The following is a 20,043-nucleotide window of genomic DNA, read 5'->3' on the forward strand; positions in this document are numbered from 1 at the left end:
GTTCGGGCTAGGCCCCTTTGTTCCAGTGAAGGCAAATCTTAACACTGCACCCTACAATGACATTCTAGATGATTCTGTGCTTTCAACTTTGTGACAACAGTTTGGGGAAGGCCCTTTCCTGTTTCGGCATAACAATGTCCACGTGCACAAAGCGAGGTCCATACAGAAATGGTCTGTCGAGATCGGTGTGGAATAAATTGAGCCCTGACCTCAACCCCATCTAAAAACCTTTAGGATGAATTGGAACGCTGACTGCGAGCCAGGCCTAATCGCCCAACATCAGTGCCCGACTTCACTAATGCTCTTGTGGCTGAATGGAAGCAAGTCCCCGCAGAAATCTTCCAACATTTAGCGGAAAGGCTTCCCTGAAGAGTGGAGGCTGTTTTAGCAGCAAAGGGGAACAAACTCCATGTTAATGGCCATGATTTTGGAATGAGATGTTCGATGAGCAGGTGTCCACATACTATTGGTCATGTAGTGCAGGACAGTGGTGGCTCCTGAAGGGAGGATGGCTCATAATAATGGCTGGAACGGAGCAAATGGAATGGCATCAAACACCTAGAAACCATGTGTTTGATACCATTCCACTTCTACAGCTCCAGCCATTACAACAAGCCCGTCCTCCCCAATTAAGTTGCCACCAACCTTCTGTGATGTAGGAGGAATTACCTCTCTGATTCAGAAGGGTTGGGTGAAATGCAGTAGACACATTTTGGTTGAATGCATTCAGTTGGGAAACTGGCTAGGTATCCCCTTGCCAGCGACGACATGTCATTCAAAGCAGGTGGGACAAAAACAAAAATCAAATAAAAAAACATTTGGGTGGGATTGCCTGTTTTGCATGTTATTTTGGCATTAATACATGTCACATATCAGTTTAAAAACTATGCAAAAATATATATCATTGAGTTAATAAAGCCGCATACAAACATGGTGTCTTTTATTTCTTGAGTAAGGCAGTTCCAAAATGCAGGTGTTTCAGGCTTGCTCTGCTCTCTGTGGTGGTGGGGCAAGCCAGCAGAAAATACGGAGCATTGCGCCGTGATTGGCTCAGTGTTCTGTCACTCATGGGGACACTACTTCACCGCCAAGTCTAAGGGTAGAGCTAGAAAATTCAAGCCCCTTGCGTGCTGCCATAGAGTTACATTGGAAGTGCCTATCCAAGAAGGCTCAAGTTCATTGGCCACAGATAAAATGACGTCAAATCAAGATATATCTACAGTAGCTTTGATTGGACTGATCATGTCAACATCATACTTTCAAAATCTTAACTAGCAGTCATCATCATGAATCAAGTCAACAATATACTGGCAAATCATTTTTAATCCTTGTCATATGAAGAGAAATAATGAAGAGAAATTATAGATAAAACGTATTGGCTATTGGACATAAACATTACAAAACGAGTTGGAAATCGCAAATTCAACAATGAGTGGCTTGGAAGGAATCAGTGGCTGACTGCAAGCATTACAAAGCAATCATTCACCTGCTATTCATTGGATTGGCTGTAGTTGTGTGGTCCCAAGTCTAAGATTAAGGGTCTCTTTTCCTAGTTTAAAATTATAAACATTCAACATTGGCCAAGCTGTCAATGAAGCATGATTTGTGCCGCACTCAAAACAACAGTTAACTCGGAACTGCAAAATCTGACTTTAGTGAGTTCAAGACCACCGGGAACTCGGGAAAAAACGAGCTACGACTGGGAAAATACGTTTTGAACTTTCATCTAACTCAGAAATGTAAAAATCCTGAACTCGGACCTCTTTCTAGAGCTATAACCTGAAGATCACTGACATCATCATGATTCAACCTTTTATTTCTTCTCATGTTCCAGTTGTCTTGAAAGCACCATAAATCCAGAGAATGGCAGACTGATGACAAAATTTGCCCACGATGTACCGCCGCATCACCTTCCTGTTCAAGTGAGCACACCACAACAAGGTGAGTCCAAAAATGTCTCGTATGCTGCTGCATAAAAAAATATGTAATATGCCAGGGAGATATGCATACTGTAGCTAAGAAAGTAATACTAAGTGTATGTTGTGTAGTAAGCAGTTAGTAGCCCATGTGCCTCACCCTACAAATTTGGTCTATTTTCACCTCTTCATTTCACCTACTGTTCTGACTTGGTGGTGCACATGTAGCCTATAACCTGTGTTTGAGAAATGTAATCGTTGAATATTGTAAGAGCCTTCATTGCCTGCTTATATGCCCCCTTTATTTATCCTATGGTTCTGACTTAGTGTACACAGAGTACACTGTAAGAACGGCCCATGTTCTGAATTCTGTCACTGTATATTTCAAAAGTGTTGAACATATTGACTACGTTCGTTCTAGCTCGCTCATTATTGTCTTATTCTAAATTACGGAGTGCCTCTTATCGGTTTGTCGTCCCCTTATAACATAGTTTGTACATCTCAATTGTCAGTAGAAACCACATTTGTTTATGCCATATTTTTTTTAAAGGCAGTAAATGAGGCTGAATGAACTGTTTCACTGCCAGACAAGGCTCAGCTGAAAGCCAATTGTAGCAGTGGTAAGGTGTTGGGACTGCTGTTGAGACTCTGCTGTTGGGACAGATTTATATAGGCCCTGACAGTTTGTGGGCACCGTTTGTCACCATTGTAGTGCAATTAATGTATTGTTTAGTGGCTTTGCTGGCATAAATACCACTTCTTTTTTTTTTGCCCCACCAAGATTTACATGCTAAAATCGCCACTGCCCCTTACCCAATTAGCATATATGTTTTTTTTTTGTTTAACAGAACTCAAAATGCCCACACAGTAATCTAGAATCATAAACGGATTATTTATAGATGATGTCCATACTAAACGTTAGAACTTCCAGTACAAATGCAATGGATTTTTCCCATCCATGGGGTCTCTGATCTCACATCTTCCCCCATTGAAGTAAAATTATATGTTAAATCAGATGATGTCACCAAATTCAGGACAGGAGCAGACTGTGAAATCCAGATTAAAGAGACAGAGAGGAATTACACACGACTAGAACGGTACCAAAATGTGTTGGCTTCCCATCCACTCTTCCCATTCTAAAGCGTCCGCATGCTTTCCATCTGAAACAGTTCTGAACAGTTTGTGCATGTATTATGCCACCTTTTTATTTTCGTTCTGGTCTTCTCGGCAGAAAATGTCAAAATGAATGACAGATTTCTTGAGTTATCTTAGATTAATTCGGACTATTTTGAGGAAGTGTACGCTGTCTTCGGCATCTCAAAATGGACAACCAGTACTATTGCCACTTTTTTCTCGCTTTTTAAGCGAAGGTCTATTGAGGGAGAATGCGAGCGGTGAACCGAAGCATGCGGAAGGCTTAAGGGGTGTTACCTCTCTGTACCCATGTTCTGGATAATCACTGGACACAATGGACATGTGATGCAGGTGAATTAGAGATATATTTAACCAGAGCCTTCTATTTAAAATAAAATGCTCTGGGTTTAAATAGCTCAGAATGCTGCTATCACTGGGGCCATGGCAGAGTTTTGCCTATACAAATACACTCTAATTGAGTTTAGAAATGATAACAACTGCAGCTTCTAGGACTTGTGTACACTATGGAAGATAATGCCTCTAGAGCAGCTGTAGCTCTCCTCCTCCACCCCTCATACTGTAACCCACACCTCCGCCCCTGGAATGATGTGACACATTAACAGCTGTTTACTGTATGATGTCCACGTGTGAACAATTGGGAATATTTTGCTTCACCAATGCCGGACGGCATCCAAAAGATCTAGCCTAAATCACATGGATTACATGCGAGTATGAATGATGACATGACATCACTGTCCCTTTCTGTACATATAGTTCAGTCCTAGTTGATATGCCAGCCCACTCTAACTTCCACCCTCGACATCAGCCACAATGCATTCAGTACCACTTCAAGAAAGCGCAATGCAACAAACATCATCACCGCCCAATATTTATCCAAAAATAAGATCTCACAGTATAGTATGAAAGAACTCGGATTAAAAAATAAAAATGATGACAAAACAAGACATGAGCCATGGCACGAATGAGAGCAATTTTCCTATTCAAACAAGTCTCAAGTCAAATGTTTGGTAAGATAAAGACATGAGGCCAACCAAGTCGCTCTGCAGTTTGATATTACAAATCTATTAACAGAGTATAATCACTATTTGATACCACATGTCAATTAATTTTAAAAAACTGGGGGAAGACCTTGCATTCGGGACACAATTCCTTGTCAGTAACTGACGCGTAATGGACACAATTCGAGGGTCCATTTTCCTTGCCACTCGTGTGCACTGGAGAGGCTTTTCTAACTAACTGTGTAGCTAGCTATACGATTAATAGATCAAATTGGACTTTAAATTCAAATTCATTAAATTAACCATGTCCTTAACAGTGTCAGTTTATTTGAGTCGAATCAATCTAAGTTGTGCCGAAAGCGCACTAAAACTCACGGTGTCATTTACAATGAGCGAAAAGCTAAACAATGCCCATTGTAAATTGGCTTTCAACATGTTTTGTTTTAGAAGGCTACATAAAGGAATTTTGCTAGGGTACTTACATGTACTCGAATCGTATGGGACCGGCTATTGTCACTAACAACAGCAGGGACTGGGCATTTGTGCGCTGCTGCAACAGAGAGCGTGGAAGCCCATTTACGGCGAGCGTAGCCTGTCCCTGTTACAAATATAACCCCCTCCCTTCGCCCAGGCGCTGCTGCATGCCACATGCAGGGGCCAACGCTGAGCGGGCTATAGACAGCAATTGACAGAACCAGTCAAATGTCAGCACATTGTCAATAGCGCAGATAAAGTTAGCAGCAATGTCATCTCTATTTCTTAAGCTATGATTGGATTTGTTTTATTTCTTTGCTACAACATATGCTACATACATCTACAATGTCAAGTCTGGCCATTTCATGGATCAAGATACGCTTGAATAAAGATAACTTGAACCCTAAAGACACTTGTATTTATCCAAATAGGACCCAGGAATAAAATTCACTAAATACCGTAAGGCAAACAAATTGGAGAAGTACCCTACCACCTCTCAGTATAGAACACTGCCTCGAGTGCCCAAACAGGCACTTTGCCATTTCACTTAAAGGTAGTCACCGAAAAGACTTTGCACAAACAGCAACGCAAACACTGCAATGAGTAGGATGCGAGATAAGCATGATGCAAAACTTCTCAAATAGTATCTGCGCTTGCACACAGGTTCGCACCACACTCTTACAACGTGGTAGCCACGGGACCAAAACAGTGGAGAAGTTTAGCATTGCGCTCCAATGCTCTTAGTTCTTGCGTAAATTAACCCACTACGCTGTTTACTTTGTACATCTACGTGATATCGCTGACTCTGCCTTTAAGTTAACTGGGTAGAAGGACCAGAATACATTGAAAGGGGGATCAGAACAGAGAGCTAGGACAGAGGCCTTTGCACAAATTAGGCAACACTGGCAGTCCCACATCTGAAGAGACCAAATAACTTCTAAAATAACACCAAGTCACAGTACGCCAGAGGAAGTCTGAAGTTTGATTCATACTCTAGCTTGGGCCACTTCAGGTCTTGAACAGTAAGAATATATCTGACCTTATAAACATGATTGCACTTGACCCTGTGTGGCCATCGTGGAGGTGGGATAAACCTATAGCCTGGTCTCTTATACAAAATAGTACAACAGACATTTGGAAACATGACGTAAGATGAGGGTCGAATATCAAACCAGATCCAATAACAGTTAACAGGTGCTGCTCAATGGAATGAATGAAATGAAAACAGTAACATTGTCTAAAGTACTCACAATGAAATGAATTTACATTTGCTCAATTAAAACAAGATCGCAGAATGTTCTCCCTGAAAAAAATGCAACCTAACATTAAAATGGCATCTCAAAACTTAAAAAGAAAACCTATGTACAGGTATGACCTTTCCAAGTATCTAAACAGAGAATATATATATGAAATAAAAAAAAAGGGCCATAAAGAACCAAATGTGCATTTGGAACAATAAAAATAAAATAATGCATTCACTTATATGCTCATACAGTAGTGTCATTCCCTTGCAGCAACTTGAGACTAATAATAGCACTTGCAACAGCAGCAATCTCCCTCAGTAATAAATGAAAGCGCACACATTCTGAATGATTAAGATTTTGTTCTAGCAGCTCGTTTCTGCATTCTGACCGTCTGGTGTCAAATACAGAGTGGAAAACTAATCAATCAACAACGCATTTAAAAAAAAATTTGAAACAATAACTAAGTGGGCACCCATGCTTCTGTTTTGGTTAAGAGTTGAAGGATGGGCATGGGGAAAATGTAACCACTCTCAAATTCAAAAGGTGGATGCAAAGACTGACCATCTCTGATGTAAAAATTATAGTTTACCCATGTCTTGAGGTTATACGGTGTTTACATTTACATCGTTCACAAACATTGGAGTTAAACAAGCTTATATTTTGGTTTCTGATGGGGTACTACAGCTGAACTAAGCTCATGAGTTATATTCTTCAAAAATGAATGGTTATATATTATTATTTTATAAGTAAAAAAAAAAATTTAAAATGGATGTAGCAACTAAGGATTCTAGCTATAAACTTTGTTATGAAATTTGTTGTAGTAAAGCAATATATTTGTTGTAATTTAAATCACTGTCAACTTTCCTTTTCCTTCCACTTTGGGTTTTCATGCCATAAGAACCGCAGTTTCTACATCGCTTGATATAAATGTGTTTTTTCAAAACACGAAACTAGTCTTCAGAAATGCATTTCAGATAAAACCAATCAAGATTTGGAAATTCATGTTGAACAAATTACCTTTAAAGGGGCAATGCTACATAAATGTTTTGACTTTTAAATTGATGATATATACCCATTGATTGTTGAAGAATATAACTTAGAAATACCTAATTAGCTTAGTTCAACTGTCGTACCCCATCGGAGCCCAACTAATAAGCCTGTTTTACTCCATTGTTTGTAAATAAGGTAATTGTAAACAAACACTATATAGCTTTAAAACATGGTTAAATCTATAATTTTGATATCATGCATGGTCAGTCTTTGCATCTTTAGCTCCGTCTATGAATTTGTCTATGAATTTGAGATTAAATTTTTCCACCCCTCAATTATTTTTTACCAAAACAGTGGCAGGGTGCCCACTTTATTGCTTAACCTGCAGATTTACCTTTTAAATATTTTCACTTACTTTTTATTTCCATTCCAAAATTCTACATTTTGATATAGGTACATCACATCTTGTGGCACGGGAAGCCTCAGTGTTGTATAGGCTAGGAATGAACCTCTGTCCCAGCTCTCCCTTCTTCTCTCCACATCGTGCCAGGTTGTGAGTACTCAGGCGCACACCAGTAAAGGGTGGGAGAGTGCTCTGGAAGCTCTGAGATGCGATTGGCCGGGCTGAACTCTAGACATTGTGCTTTAAAAGAACAATAGAATTTCAATGATTCATTAACTTGGGAAAATGCCTTGTAACAGAAACAGGATTCAAAATGTGTATATTGTACATACAAGGAGCAGGTTGTTCTCCTCCTGGCCCAGGTTTGATAAGAGCTGGGTGCAGGGGTCTCTGGGGCACCAACTACAGGTGTAGGAGATGGGGCTCTCCCTGGGCCAGTCCTCCTCGCTGGGCAAGCCAATCACCCTGTGGGACATGGGAAAGAGCACAGACACACCCCCAACACAAGGCACTGGTAAAACACAACTCATACATTATTCAAATGCTTTTATCATAAACGACCGATCAAAAGTTGGGCACGGTAGAAGAAAAAAAAATCACTCAAAGATTTTCTGGAGCTGCTGAGCGTCAGCGTCTCCACAGAACAATGGTATCAAAAGGAATAGTTTGGTAAAAATGCAGCCGGCGCTCCACATGTCCACGGAGGACATATAACCAGAGTGGAGCAGCACCTCAGGGGTGCTGAAGAGAGAGAGAGGAGAGAGGATTAAGACATTGGATAGGACATAGAAAGATACTTTTTACTTTTATGCATAGTTCCTTTACCTTAGTTAGGCTGGGGGGCAATGGCACTGACAATTGAACAGATTGTGCATTGAAAGGAGGATGTTCTACTCTGTAGACTTACACAGGGTGTAAGGGCGATGTGATAGGTGTAGATGCACGCCAGCCAAATGCCAGCAATCTTCACCTCTCCACGGCTACTTACCAGTACATTCTCCGACTTCAGATCGCAGTGCACCAGCATGTTGGTGTGCAGGAAGTCCAGCCCCTGCAGCAGCTGCACCACCACATCCTGTACAGACAGGAAGCAGCATGACAGCAATGCTCAACCACTTTCTCTGACTGTGGCTTATTCTGACAAGATATGAGGACATCTGGCATGAAAAGTTTTTTAAAAAGAGTACCGTAAAATGTTATACTAATTCTTAATGGAGTGCTTTGGAGTCGTTGAGGTTTTTTTCAGATGCAGGTATGTAAAGGGGGCTAATTCACACCTTAATTGTGTCAAGACTCCAGTGCTGGGGACCATGGTGAGGAAGGTAGACAGGTCCTGGTCTCTGTACCCAAACACCAGTGTCAGGTCCAAACTCCTGTTCTTCAGACCAGCAGATACGTCCAACAACCTTTCAGTAAGATCAGCAATTAAGGTCAATCATTGTGAACCATTTCTGCTAATGAAATGGCATGACACCATGGTATACAATTATAAAACACCATCACAGTGATTTTAATGTGTTATTCCAAGGCTATGCAAAAATGTTCCGATATAATTTAATAACAGAAACATGAACTTACTTTACAATGTCGGGATGGTTGAAATACCCGATCTTACGCAAGAGCGCCACCTCCCGGATAATGAAAGCAGGAATCCCACTCTCCGTGTCTCCGGGTATGTTTAACTTCTTCACCGCTACAAGTCGCTGTTGATTGCAGACCTCTCTGGTCCTGTACACTTTGCCATAAGCGCCTTCACCTCTATGCAAGTATTTCCTCATTCTGATGTTCATCGCACCCATTGACCTCCATGACCGGCCGATTTCGAATTTGGATGCAACTAGGATGGAATAGACCGTGCGTAAATGCCTGTAAACAAGCGGTCAAGTAATAAACTGGACAGTGATGTGAACTGCTTCCACTTGCATACGCCTTTTACTGGTAGCCACTGTTCATGTGTGTTTGTGTGTGGGGGGTCAAGACGTTTACGATACTTATTTAGCTAGCTAGCTAAATGAAGTACTTATGCAAGAGTGAACGTAATTAAAGAGTTTAGTAAGCTTTACACAAGACACCGATTTTATGCATTGCCGCTGGCAAGCTAACTAAGTAGCCAGCAATCTTCCTCCAGCCCCACCTAGCAACCACTTGCTAGCTAACCGAAATGGCATCTCAAAGCTGCTTTGTGCAATGTGTGGTTAGCTATACTTAGCTAATATTTAATGAATTGTGATTAACTTACCTTCTCACACCAAACTGCAGAGATATATACATTTTCAAGACGCTCATAAATTATGGGACAACATTCTGTTACGGCCCCTTATTCTCAACTAATCAGATGCACATTATGGACATGTTCTATAGATACACACGTTTATCCATGGGATATTGATGAAAGAATGGTAAATGCATTTTGTGATTTATAATAAATCAAGCAATATTCCAGGCCAGCCATGATACCAGTATCAATAGAATTCTAAAGGGATGATAAATGATTAAAAGGTTAGGAAACAAATCTATTCTATCTCTGATGAATCCTTCATTATCACATTTACAGAGTGGAATAATTCATTTTTACAATGAGCCACATGAAGGTATTCCATGTTTAATAACTCAAGGCATGTTCATTCAAAACAATCCAGACTTTACATCTGTGTTCGAATGGAGGCAATAGACATTTACAGTGGTTAGAGTTACAGCATAGAGCTTTTAAACCTGGTTCACAATTTCGTTGCGTCATGGCTTTTTTTCACCCTACATTATTGCATAGGTGAATTTAGCATAGCTGGTTGGAAGACCGTCTGAAAACTCAGACAGAAGCCACTGTTATCCATCCACAGTATATTGAGTACTGATAAATTATTAACATGTTTGCAGTGGTTATTGGTACTGGTATCAAAAGTATTGGTAACTTAATCTACTCCACCCAACACTTGTTCTCAATATATTAAGAGTGAAAATATTTAGTATTAAATCACATCCATCTGCACACTTGATTTATGAAAACACAATGGAAAAAAAGCTATCTATCCCTGGGCTATCATTTTCAAAGGTCGATTGGTTGTAAACTTAATTTCACAGATCTGATGCAGATAGCATCCACAGAAAGATTCATAGACTTTCAAATGTGTTTTCCCTCAACAGTGAGAGAGAGCAGAGTTCTCTTCACTCATTGATTAGAATAGTCACACCCTCAAACACACAGTAACCGTCTTGAGGGATATTTTCACCGCGTTGACTGTAGGACCAGAGATCGAAGCCTGTCCCCTGGACTTGTGTTATTAAAGCTTTCAGTGAGCTGGGTGAAGTTGCCCCTAGATGGTGATCTTGGGTCAGTTTCCCCATTAATGTGGATTGGGGGAGGGGAAGTTTATCCTAGATCTGTACCTAAGGGAAACTTCACCCGAAGCCACAACGGGTTGAGGGAGATAGTCAGTCTTGTGTTACTCCAACTTCTTAGTGTCGACACGTTTGGTCTTCTTGGCCAGAGCAATGGTATCCAAGTGCAGGTTACGGTTGAGGATGACAGAACCACAGGTGAGAGCCCCAGCCAGCGCACCAGCAAAGCCACACACAAACACGTCCTGACCTACACAAACACAAACATCAGCACGCAGTAGAAACCAGAGCCGATATAGACCTTTAGTAATACTGAAGTCAAACTTATAGCTTCTCTCTGATATATCCATGGACCCCATCAGCCGTATAAGATACTGACCTGTGAGGTAGAGGTTCTTCAGGGGTGTCTGGGGTCTCACGGTGGCACTGCACTCAGCGCTGAAACGAGCTGTGCCATGGTCTGCTCCATAGATCTCCCCTTTAGGGGCTCCAATGTAGTGCGTGTTTGTTATGGGTGTTCCAGCCTCGATGAACTCAACCTAAAGATGGACACAGAGAGAGAGAAATGGGAGATGTCGATGCCCTGTTCACAATGCATACTACTTTCCATCGAGGTATCAGGTTACAGCATTTGTCAAAATGAAAAAAGGAAACTTGTCTAGGTTACAGCTTACTAGCGCATCCACCATAGAGATGTTAAGTTTCCCAGACAAGGCTGTCTACCAGAGTTTAGTACGAACGGGCCAAATGCTCTACCTTGTCCCTGGTAATCTTGGGGAAGACGCTCATCACCACCTCCAGAATCGAGTCACAGAAGATCTGCTTCAGCTCATTGTAATCAGTCCCTCTGTTGGTCACCTTGTCATCCTTCCACTCCTCAAACCACTCATAGTTAGCAAAGCTCACCAGACTCAGGGTGGACTTGCCTGTGAAGAACAGGGAAACGAAAAGGGGTTGAAACACGCCTGTTCAGCCTTCATTCTGATGGCATCGGATACCGTTAGTTGTGTGCATTTCCAATAAGTCTTAAGTTACAAGATGTTTTGGTATGGTGTAGATCAAGAGACCAAGCAGGTTGTTTCCAGGAACACGTTGCAACACTAATGCAATCAACATTGGACAGTCAATAGAATGGAACAAATCAAATTAACAGACTTTGAAAGGGCATTTGCCACCATCTGGTACCTGATAGGACAACATACTACAGAATTCTGTAGTTTTCTAACTGTTGTCTTGTCTGTGTTACCATGAAGTAAATACAATAAAAATAACTAAAACATCACAAAACAGTCTCACATCAGGAATAAAACTAGAACGAGGCCTAACACCCAACACTGCAACCCTCAGGAAAAGAAAGGATTGACCCAGAAACACCTGGAGGAGAGATGCCCAGGCCAATATGGCGAGAGCAGCCTCAACCGGTACAACTTGCCTCGAACCGAGTAATATGTAGGACATGAGCCAATGGATTGTGCTCCTTATACGAGCCAAGGGTTTAAATAAGTCAAGTCAGTGGATGATGCATTTCCAAGGATCGAAATAATTAAATCCTTTAGTATGGTGAAAAATCAGTGCCAGCACTAGTCTTGTTTCTGTACCTGGTGATCGTTCCTCCCAGGTGGGATCTTTGGCTGATGGAGAGGCCACAAAGAGGAGGGGCACACTTCTCGCTGACTCCTCCCGGTTTCCCTTCAGATAGGTGACAACCCTATAACATCCAGATAATGGGAGTAGTAAACATACTGTAGGCTCTTTAACACTACCGTAAAGAACACTTCACCCTTCTCGGATTCTGGCACAGACACATATACAGTGCATTTGGAAAGTATTCAGACCCCTTCACGTTGTTACGTTACAGCAGTACTCTAAAAAGGATTCAATTGTCCCCCCTCCCTAATCAACACACAATACCCCATAATGACAAAGCAAAATGTTATCTTTTTTTTCCTTCAGGTTGGCAAATGTACATATATATTAAAAAAACTGAAATATCACATTTACGTAAGTATTTAGACCCTTTACTCAGTACTTTGTGGAAGCACCTTTGGCAGCTATTACAGCCTTGAGTCTTCTTGGGTATGACGCTACAAGCTTGGCACACCTGTATTTGGGGTGTTTCTCCCATTCTTCTCTGCAGATCCTCTCAAGCTCTGTCAGGTTGGATGTGGAGCTTCACTGCACAGCTATTTTCAGGTTGGGTTAGATTGGGTTCAAGTCCGGGCTCTGGCTGGGCCACTCAAGGATATTCAGGGACTTGTCCCGAAGCCACTTCTGCATTGTCTTGGCTGTGCGCTTAGGGTCGTTGTCCTGGAAGGAGAACCTTCGCCCCAGTGTGAGGTCCTGAGCAGGTTTTCATCAAGGATCTCTGTACTTAGCTCCATTCATATTTCCCCTATCCTGACTAGTCTTCCAGTCCCCACAGCATGATGCTGCCACCACACTTCACCGTAGGGATGGTATTGGCCAGGTGATGAGCGGTGCCTGGTTTGCTCCAGACGTGAAGCTTCACATTCAGGCCAAAGAGTTCTTTCATGTAAGAATGGAGGTCTCCGTGTTCTTGGGGACCTTCAATACTGCAGACATTTTTTGGTACCCTTCCCCAGATCTGTGCCGACACAATCCTGTCGTCTCGGAGCTCTACAGACAATTCCTTCGACATCATGGCTTGGTTTTCGCTCTGACATGCAGTGTCAACTATGGCACCTTATATAGACAGGCGTGTGCCTTTCCAAATAATGTCCAATCAATTGAATTTACCACAGGTGGACTCTAATCAAGTTGTAGAAACAACTTAAGGATGATCAACGGAAACAGGATGCAACCGAGCTCAATTTTGAGTCTCATAGAAAAGGGTCTGAATAGTTACGTAAATAAGGTATTGTTTTTTTTTTTTTTTTAGATAAATTTGCACAAAAAATAAATAAAAAAAACTGTTTTTTGCTTTGTCATTATGGGGTACTGTGTGTAGATTTATGAGGGAAGAATGCAATTTAATATGTTTTAGAATAAGGCTGTAACGTAACAAAATGTGAAAGGGTCTGAATACTTTCCAAATGCACTGTAGGCCATGCTTGTTAAACAGTGCGAATATCTATTGAGGTTCCAAACATGTTGTGAAATAAGTGCAGTGATGAGTGGCGAGTGTGTACTGATACTGTCTGTTTTGACGACACTGCATTTTAGTTGTTACCAAACAGATTACTGTAAACAGCACAATCTTTGATGCACACAGAGAAGGGGAGTGAAATACAGAATACATGACTAGACGCACTATCATGTACCATAGGTTATGTAATGTCGCAGTAACTCACTTCTCTCTCAAAGTCCACACCACAAGACCTTACACAATGTCAGTATTTGCAACACATCAGGTATACAGTTCAAGTCGAGGTTTACACAGTCAATTAGTATTTGGTAGCATTGCCTTTAAATTGTTTAACTTGGGTCAAATGTTTTGGGTAGCCTTCCACGATCTTGCGTGAATTTCGTCCCATTCCTCTTGACAGAGCTGGTGTAACAGAGTCAGGTTTGTAGGCCTCCTTGCTCGCACACGCTTTTTCAGTTCTACCCACATATTTTCTAAAGGATTGGAGGGCAGGGCTTTGTGATGGCCACTCCAATAACTTGACTTTGTTGTCCTTAAGCCATTTTCCCACAACTTTGTAATTATGCTTGGGGTCATTGTCCATTTGGAAGACCCATTTGTGAACAAGCTTTAACTTCTTGACTGATGTCTTGAGATGTTGCTTCAATATTTGCACATAATTCTCTATCCTCATGATGCCATCTATTTTGTGAAGTGCACCAGTCCCTCATGCAGCAAAGCACCCCCACAACATGATGCTGCCACCCCCGTGCTTCATGGTTGGGATGGTGCTCTTCGGCTTGCAAGCCTCCCCATTTTCCCCCCAAACACAATGGTCATTACAGCCAAACAGTTCCATTTTTGTTTAATCAGACCAGGGGACATTTCTCCAAAAAGTACAATCTTTTTCCATATGTGCAGTTGCAAACCGTAGTCTGGCTTTTTTAATGGCGGTTTTGGAGCAGGGGCTTCTTCCTTGCTGAGCGACCTTTCAGGTTATGTCGATATAGGACTCGTTTTACTGTGGATATAGATACTTTTGAACCCATTTGTTTCCTCCAGCATCTTCACAAGGTCCTTTGCTGTTGTTCTGGGATTGATTTGAAATTTTCGCACCAAAGTACATTCATCTCTAGGAGACAGAACGTGTCTCCTTCCTGAGAGGTATGACGGCTGTGTGGTCACATGATGTTTATACTTGTGTACCATTGTTTGTACAGGAGAACGTGGTACCTTCAGGCTTTTTGAAAATTCTCCCAAGGATGATCCAGACTTGTGGAGGTCTACAATTTTTCTTCTGAGGTCTTGGTTGATTTCTTTTGATTTTCCCATAATGTCAAGCAAAGAGCCACTGTGTTTGAAGGTAGGCCTTGAAATACATCCACAGGTACACCTCCAATTGACTCAAAGGACATCCATTAGCCTATCAGAAGCAATGACATCATTTTCTGGAATTTTCCAGTCCCACAGTCAACTTAGTGTATGGTAACTTCTGACCCACTGGAATTGTGATACAGTGAATAATAAGTGAAATGGTCTGTAAACAATTGTTGGAAAAACTACTTGTGTCATGCAAAGTAGATGTCCTAACCAACTTGCCAAAACTATAGTTTGTTAACAAGAAATGTGTGGAGTGTATGTAAACTTCCGACTTCAACTGTACGTTAATAAGGACAAATAAGGTGTGAATTAAAAGAAATATACAATTCATTAGACAGTGGGGCCAATGGGGACACGCCAAACATCTAGGGTTAAACAAAGAGAGAGGAAGGACCTACAGTTCATCCAGGTTGTGCTCTGTGAAGATCCAATAGTTGTCTGCTTTGAGGCCCAGGTCCTCCTTGGTTCCAGTCAGGCCCAGGAAGATGCTCAGACCTCCTGCCCCGTTTTTCATCATACCAAGCTGCTTCTGGATGGCTGCAGGGCATCACAAAATCATACAACTTTCATGATTAGTAAGGATGTGCATCTTTCCCTTTCAAGAGGATTCTATAGGTTTCTAGATACATGGGCTCCGATACGCTAAGTTTGAAACGATTCAGTTTGATTAGAGGAACATATCGATGTAATGCACTAACAGTTGCATAAACACATTCACTTCAAATTAAATTCTGCTGCTGTGGTTAAGGGATGAATAGGTCTATGGTGTATGATCAGGAATAAACCTACCCCTCATTGGTCAGCGTGCAGTTTAACTAGGCTACTGCCAGGGGTTGTTAGGCATGCAAAACTACTTGTAGAGCAATGACTGTCAACATAATTCCATACGTAGTTCCGACACTGAATGAGAGGAAGCAAGTGTCACAAAAGATTGTAATTTTACCCCCCAATTGTGTTTTAGCAATTCGTAACATTTTAATCGATTTTCTGACCGATGCATGCTACATTTGGATTGGTTTGGGGTCTCGATGCACTCATATCTTAAACATTTGAACCGGGGAACAATGCCCATTGGTGAACTGTTACAGCGTTAATGATTAGGCATCACAAGGTCATAGAAACATTATGATTAGGAAAAAACATCTAGACAACGGCATCGATACAAGTGTCAAATAACAATTATGTTGTTTTTTTAACGCAGACATCTTGAACATACACCCACACCATAATACCCTCACCCACCTGGCATGGCCTGGAGTTCCTTGGGCAGCAGCTTCTGGTAGGTGTTGAAGATGCCGGCGTTGGAGATGACTATTGGAGCATGCACATGGATCTCCTCCTGACCCTTCATCACGCTCACACCTGAAACCATGGGAACCAGATGGTCAAATCTGACCATCTGTGTGATCAACCAATTCACCTTTCAACCAATCAACCAGTCCTATTCACCAATAGCCTCCTTGTTGTCGTTGAATAGGATGCGGTTGACTGGGGCGCGGACGAGCACGGCCCCCCCGGCTTTCTCAATGATAGGGATCATGTGGTAGGCAATCTCACTGGCTCCTCCTATTGGGTACCAGGCGCCAGTCAGGTAGTGGCAGACCAGCAGGCTGTGCATGGAGAAGCTGCCATCCTTGGGCATGTTACCTGCAGTTACACACAACAAAATTGAGTCTTATAAAACCAAACACACAACAAAAAGAGATGCAATTAATTTGGTCCATGTGGAAAGCGTGTCCCCCAAATGGCACAAATGAGTGTACTACATAGGGACGCAGTCTTTCATTGGAGATGGCTGTGGTTATGCTCTCCACTATCAGGAACTACAGCAGCCTACCGTAAGTGCCAAAGATGTAGCTGAAGACGGCCCTGAGGTCATTGTTCTCAGTCAGTTCGTTGACCACCTCGGTCACGCTGCGAGACGCCATGCGGAAGAAGAACGACAGACGATTGGCGAGGCCTGTGTACACCAGGAACTTGGCCAGGGGGACAGGAACGAGCTTCAGCAGACACAGGAACCAAACGCTGCGTCCTGCTTTCTGTTGATGGAATTCAGACATATACAGTACCGTTCAAAAGTTTGAGGGTCACTTAGAAATGTCCTTGTTTTTGAAAGAAAAGCATTTTTTTTTTGGTCCATTAAAATAGCATCAAATTGATCAGAAATACAGTGTAGACATTGTTAATGTTGTAAATGACTATTGTAGCTGGAAACGGCTGATACTTTATGGAATATCTACATAGACGTACAGAGGCCCATTATCAGCAACCATCACTCCTGTGTTCCAATGGCACGTTGTGTTAGCTAATCCAAGTTTATCATTTTAAAAGACTAATTGAGCATTAGAAAACCCTTTTGCAATTATGCTAGCACAGCTGAAAACTGTTTTCCTAATTAAAGAAGCAATAAAACTGGCCTTCTTTAGACTAGTTGAGTATTTGGAGCATAGGCATTTGTGAGTTCGATTACAGGCTCAAAATGGCCAGAAACAAATAACTTTCTTCTGAAACTTGTCAGTCTAAATTGTACCCGCAAAACACCAGTCTCAACATCAACAGTGAAGAGGAGACTCCAGGATGCTGGCCTTCTAGGCAGAGTTGCAAAGAAAGAAAAAAAAACACATGAGGTTATTGATGACATCACGTAACAGCACCATACCTTGACCAGCCTCATGTACTCATCGATGGCCGCCTCCTCCCCAGGGAAGAACTTCTTCAGCTCGTCAGGGAAACGGTTCCTGCCGCTGTAGATGGGGTATGTGCGCCTGTTCTCAGGAGGGCCCAGCACCACCTGGTCAAATGGGTTGTCCAGCGGCTCCCACTGCAGCTGACCATTGGTCAGCTGGTCAAGCATACAGCGGAAGGGCTTATGCTCCAACAGGTCCCCAATGTAGTGGATACCTGAGGTGGAGGCATGATTGATTGACTGTATTATTTGAATGTTTTGTATCTAGGATGTCTAGCTCAAATCACATGGGCTTATAAGACACAGTATTATTGATTAATAGTTTGCATTTACAGTGTTACACTTAAAAAAAAAGTGACTTTTTTTACAAAACCAGGCTAGGGCTAGCCCAGGACATGCTGTCAGTTTTTTTAGGAACTAAAAGTTGGTGTCTCAACTTACTGTTGAGAGTTGCAACAGTAGAATACATTACGTACAATTTCTCTACATCCCATGGCAAAATGTTATTTTTTTAGTGTCAATAGGAGGGCAGGCTCTAAAATGTTTTGCAAAATTTCACTTAGGGCCCCCAAAAGGCTAGGGCCGGCTCTGTCTGCATGTGTGGTTATCTGATGTGGGTATATGCAAAACCGCAAGCCACCATGTAGAACCCCACCAGCATCAAAGTTGCCCATCCTTGATTTAGGTCAACAATAGAAATAGACCAGGTTCCTAGCCACTACCGTCTCTCAGTAGAGGAAGGTACCTACCACTTTGAGTAAGGAAAGGTAAACTGATAGCTGCCTTCTAGGTAAGGAAAGGTCAACTGATAAGAGCCTTCTCACCCACGTCAAACTCAAAGCCTTTCTCTGTAAAGGTGTGGCAGCAGCCTCCGGCCCGATCATGCTGCTCCAGAACCAGGACCCGCTTTCCAACCTTAGCCAGCAGCACCGCCAGCCCAAGACCACCAATTCCACTGCCAATGACAATGGCATCTAGTTTCTCGGGTACTTTACTGGCCAAGAAACCTGGTTGGGAAGAGTAAAAAAAATAATAAAAAAAAAAACATACAATATTCGTACATGAAACAAATAACGATGTGTTCCAGCAATATTATCCCCTGGACTGTGCTAAGACAGCCTATAACCACGTTTCCATCTAAACCATTTCATGGGGATGAATTACCTGACCCATGGAGAAAAAAAAAGTCATGACCGCATTTTCATGGAAACATTCAAATGCAGTACAATTATGTAGGCCTAAATGAAAACAGAATTTGTTCGTTCGACATGGTGGGATCTTTGTGTCGGTAAAATGAACTGTGCGCACTACGTAATAACGCACAGCATTTTTCTTTTCTCCGCAAAAAGTCCGTTTGATGGAAACACATGTCGTGGTTTTATGCAGATTTTTGAATATTCGCATGAAAATTGTAACAAATTGGATGAAAACGTAGCTAGTGGAACTGAAACAAGTGTGTGTAGCAGCTATAAACGTGATATAGTGCGGGTGGATTGCGTTTCAATGAGTTTAGTCACTAGTGCAGTACAGCAGCAATGTTCAGCAGCAGCAACGTTCAGCTTGTGACGCAGTACTGTAGTTGACAGTGTAGACATAGGAAATCGTTGTCAGCGGTTCTAACAAACGAAATAGTTACATGACCTGCTTTCAACTCCAAATAAATGCTCTTGAGATACATGTGAACGACACAGCAATTGAATTATGCAACAAGATATAGCTTTCGAAACAAAACACACACAAACTGGACAAGGGTGTGTTTGCGCACATATTCCTAGGAAACTATATTTCGTGCATACATCGGTGATCGTCAAAACTTGTCTACGAGACTCACCCTGCTTCAGAACTTTGTTTTTCTCCTTCTTTTGGGTGACCAGTGGTTTAAGCGGCTCACGAGTGTCGATATCAAAAGGATTTGGTCCGGACGTACGGAACACATAGTTGTATACGAATGCAGCTAGAGCAGCACAAATGATTGCTACAATGATCCACATTTTACGAATTTTAAATCAGCGCACCTTCTCAATTTAAGTGGATACACACTTCCGCTTGCGAACAAGGTCTGCAATGGTTCCAGGCCACTTGGAACCCTCCCACGCATGACAGATAGCACAGTTGTTTAATGGTATTTGTCGTATCTCCGTCGTTTTCAGCCAAAGAACATCGGGATTATTAAATAGCGTAAAAAGAACAACGCCCATAGTTGATAAAAAAACTCTGCTCATTCTCCCAGATTTTATAACGAGAGGATTCTATTAAACTGGCCCGGGTAGGCGTATGAGCCGGCTGCACGTAAAACTCAGTTTTAGTCGAATAACGTTGGATTGGACTTTTCGCAGCAGGTTAGGATCATTCACGTAGCAGGCTATGGTGATTCGG

At 42.0% G+C, this 20,043-nt stretch overlaps 2 protein-coding genes and 1 pseudogene across 8 annotated transcripts in view; all 3 read right to left on the reverse strand.

The window, feature by feature from the left end:
* Window positions 1–4,636, reverse strand: part of LOC139364623 (supervillin-like) — a 29,274-nt gene extending 24,638 nt beyond the window's left edge. For 4 of the 7 annotated variants that reach the window (XM_071101522.1, XM_071101515.1, XM_071101514.1 and 1 more), the window contains exon 1: window positions 4,552–4,635. The gene's annotated coding sequence lies outside the window, so the exon portion shown is untranslated. Of the gene's footprint in view, window positions 1–4,551 lie in introns of all 7 variants that reach the window. The other 3 variants (XM_071101521.1, XM_071101516.1, XM_071101523.1) reach the window with 1 other exon arrangement.
* Window positions 4,637–7,215: 2,579 nt separating this feature from the next.
* On the reverse strand, window positions 7,216–9,517 carry LOC139364626 (cyclin-dependent kinase 4-like; annotated as a pseudogene).
* LOC139364625 (all-trans-retinol 13,14-reductase-like) lies at window positions 9,212–20,039 on the reverse strand. The gene is made up of 11 exons (XM_071101526.1): window positions 19,499–20,039; window positions 18,492–18,674; window positions 17,641–17,882; window positions 16,819–17,020; window positions 16,431–16,628; window positions 16,224–16,343; window positions 15,380–15,518; window positions 12,115–12,224; window positions 11,273–11,442; window positions 10,896–11,055; window positions 9,212–10,766 (listed from the first exon to the last, which is right to left on the reverse strand). Exons 1-11 carry the CDS (start codon window positions 19,656–19,658, stop codon window positions 10,621–10,623), a joined length of 1,830 nt encoding a protein of 609 aa, XP_070957627.1. The 5' UTR covers window positions 19,659–20,039; the 3' UTR covers window positions 9,212–10,620.
* Between the last annotated feature and the right edge of the window lie 4 nt (window positions 20,040–20,043).

The sequence above is a fragment of the Oncorhynchus clarkii genome, chromosome 13 (genome assembly GCF_045791955.1).
Source record: "Oncorhynchus clarkii lewisi isolate Uvic-CL-2024 chromosome 13, UVic_Ocla_1.0, whole genome shotgun sequence".
NCBI lineage: Eukaryota > Metazoa > Chordata > Actinopteri > Salmoniformes > Salmonidae > Oncorhynchus > Oncorhynchus clarkii.

What these genes read in the sequence shown, in the direction of transcription:
- LOC139364625 (XM_071101526.1), bottom strand. Translation starts at nt 19,658, where the DNA reads ATGTGGATCATTGTAGCAATCATTTGTGCTGCTCTAGCTGCATTCGTA. An exon ending in AAACAAAGTTCTGAAGCAGG is followed by an intron (nt 18,675 to 19,498) that starts GTGAGTCTCGTA and finishes CTTCCCAACCAG; the next exon opens with GTTTCTTGGCCAGTAAAGTA. An exon ending in AGTACATGAGGCTGGTCAAG is followed by an intron (nt 17,021 to 17,640) that starts GTATGGTGCTGT and finishes TTCCATCAACAG; the next exon opens with AAAGCAGGACGCAGCGTTTG.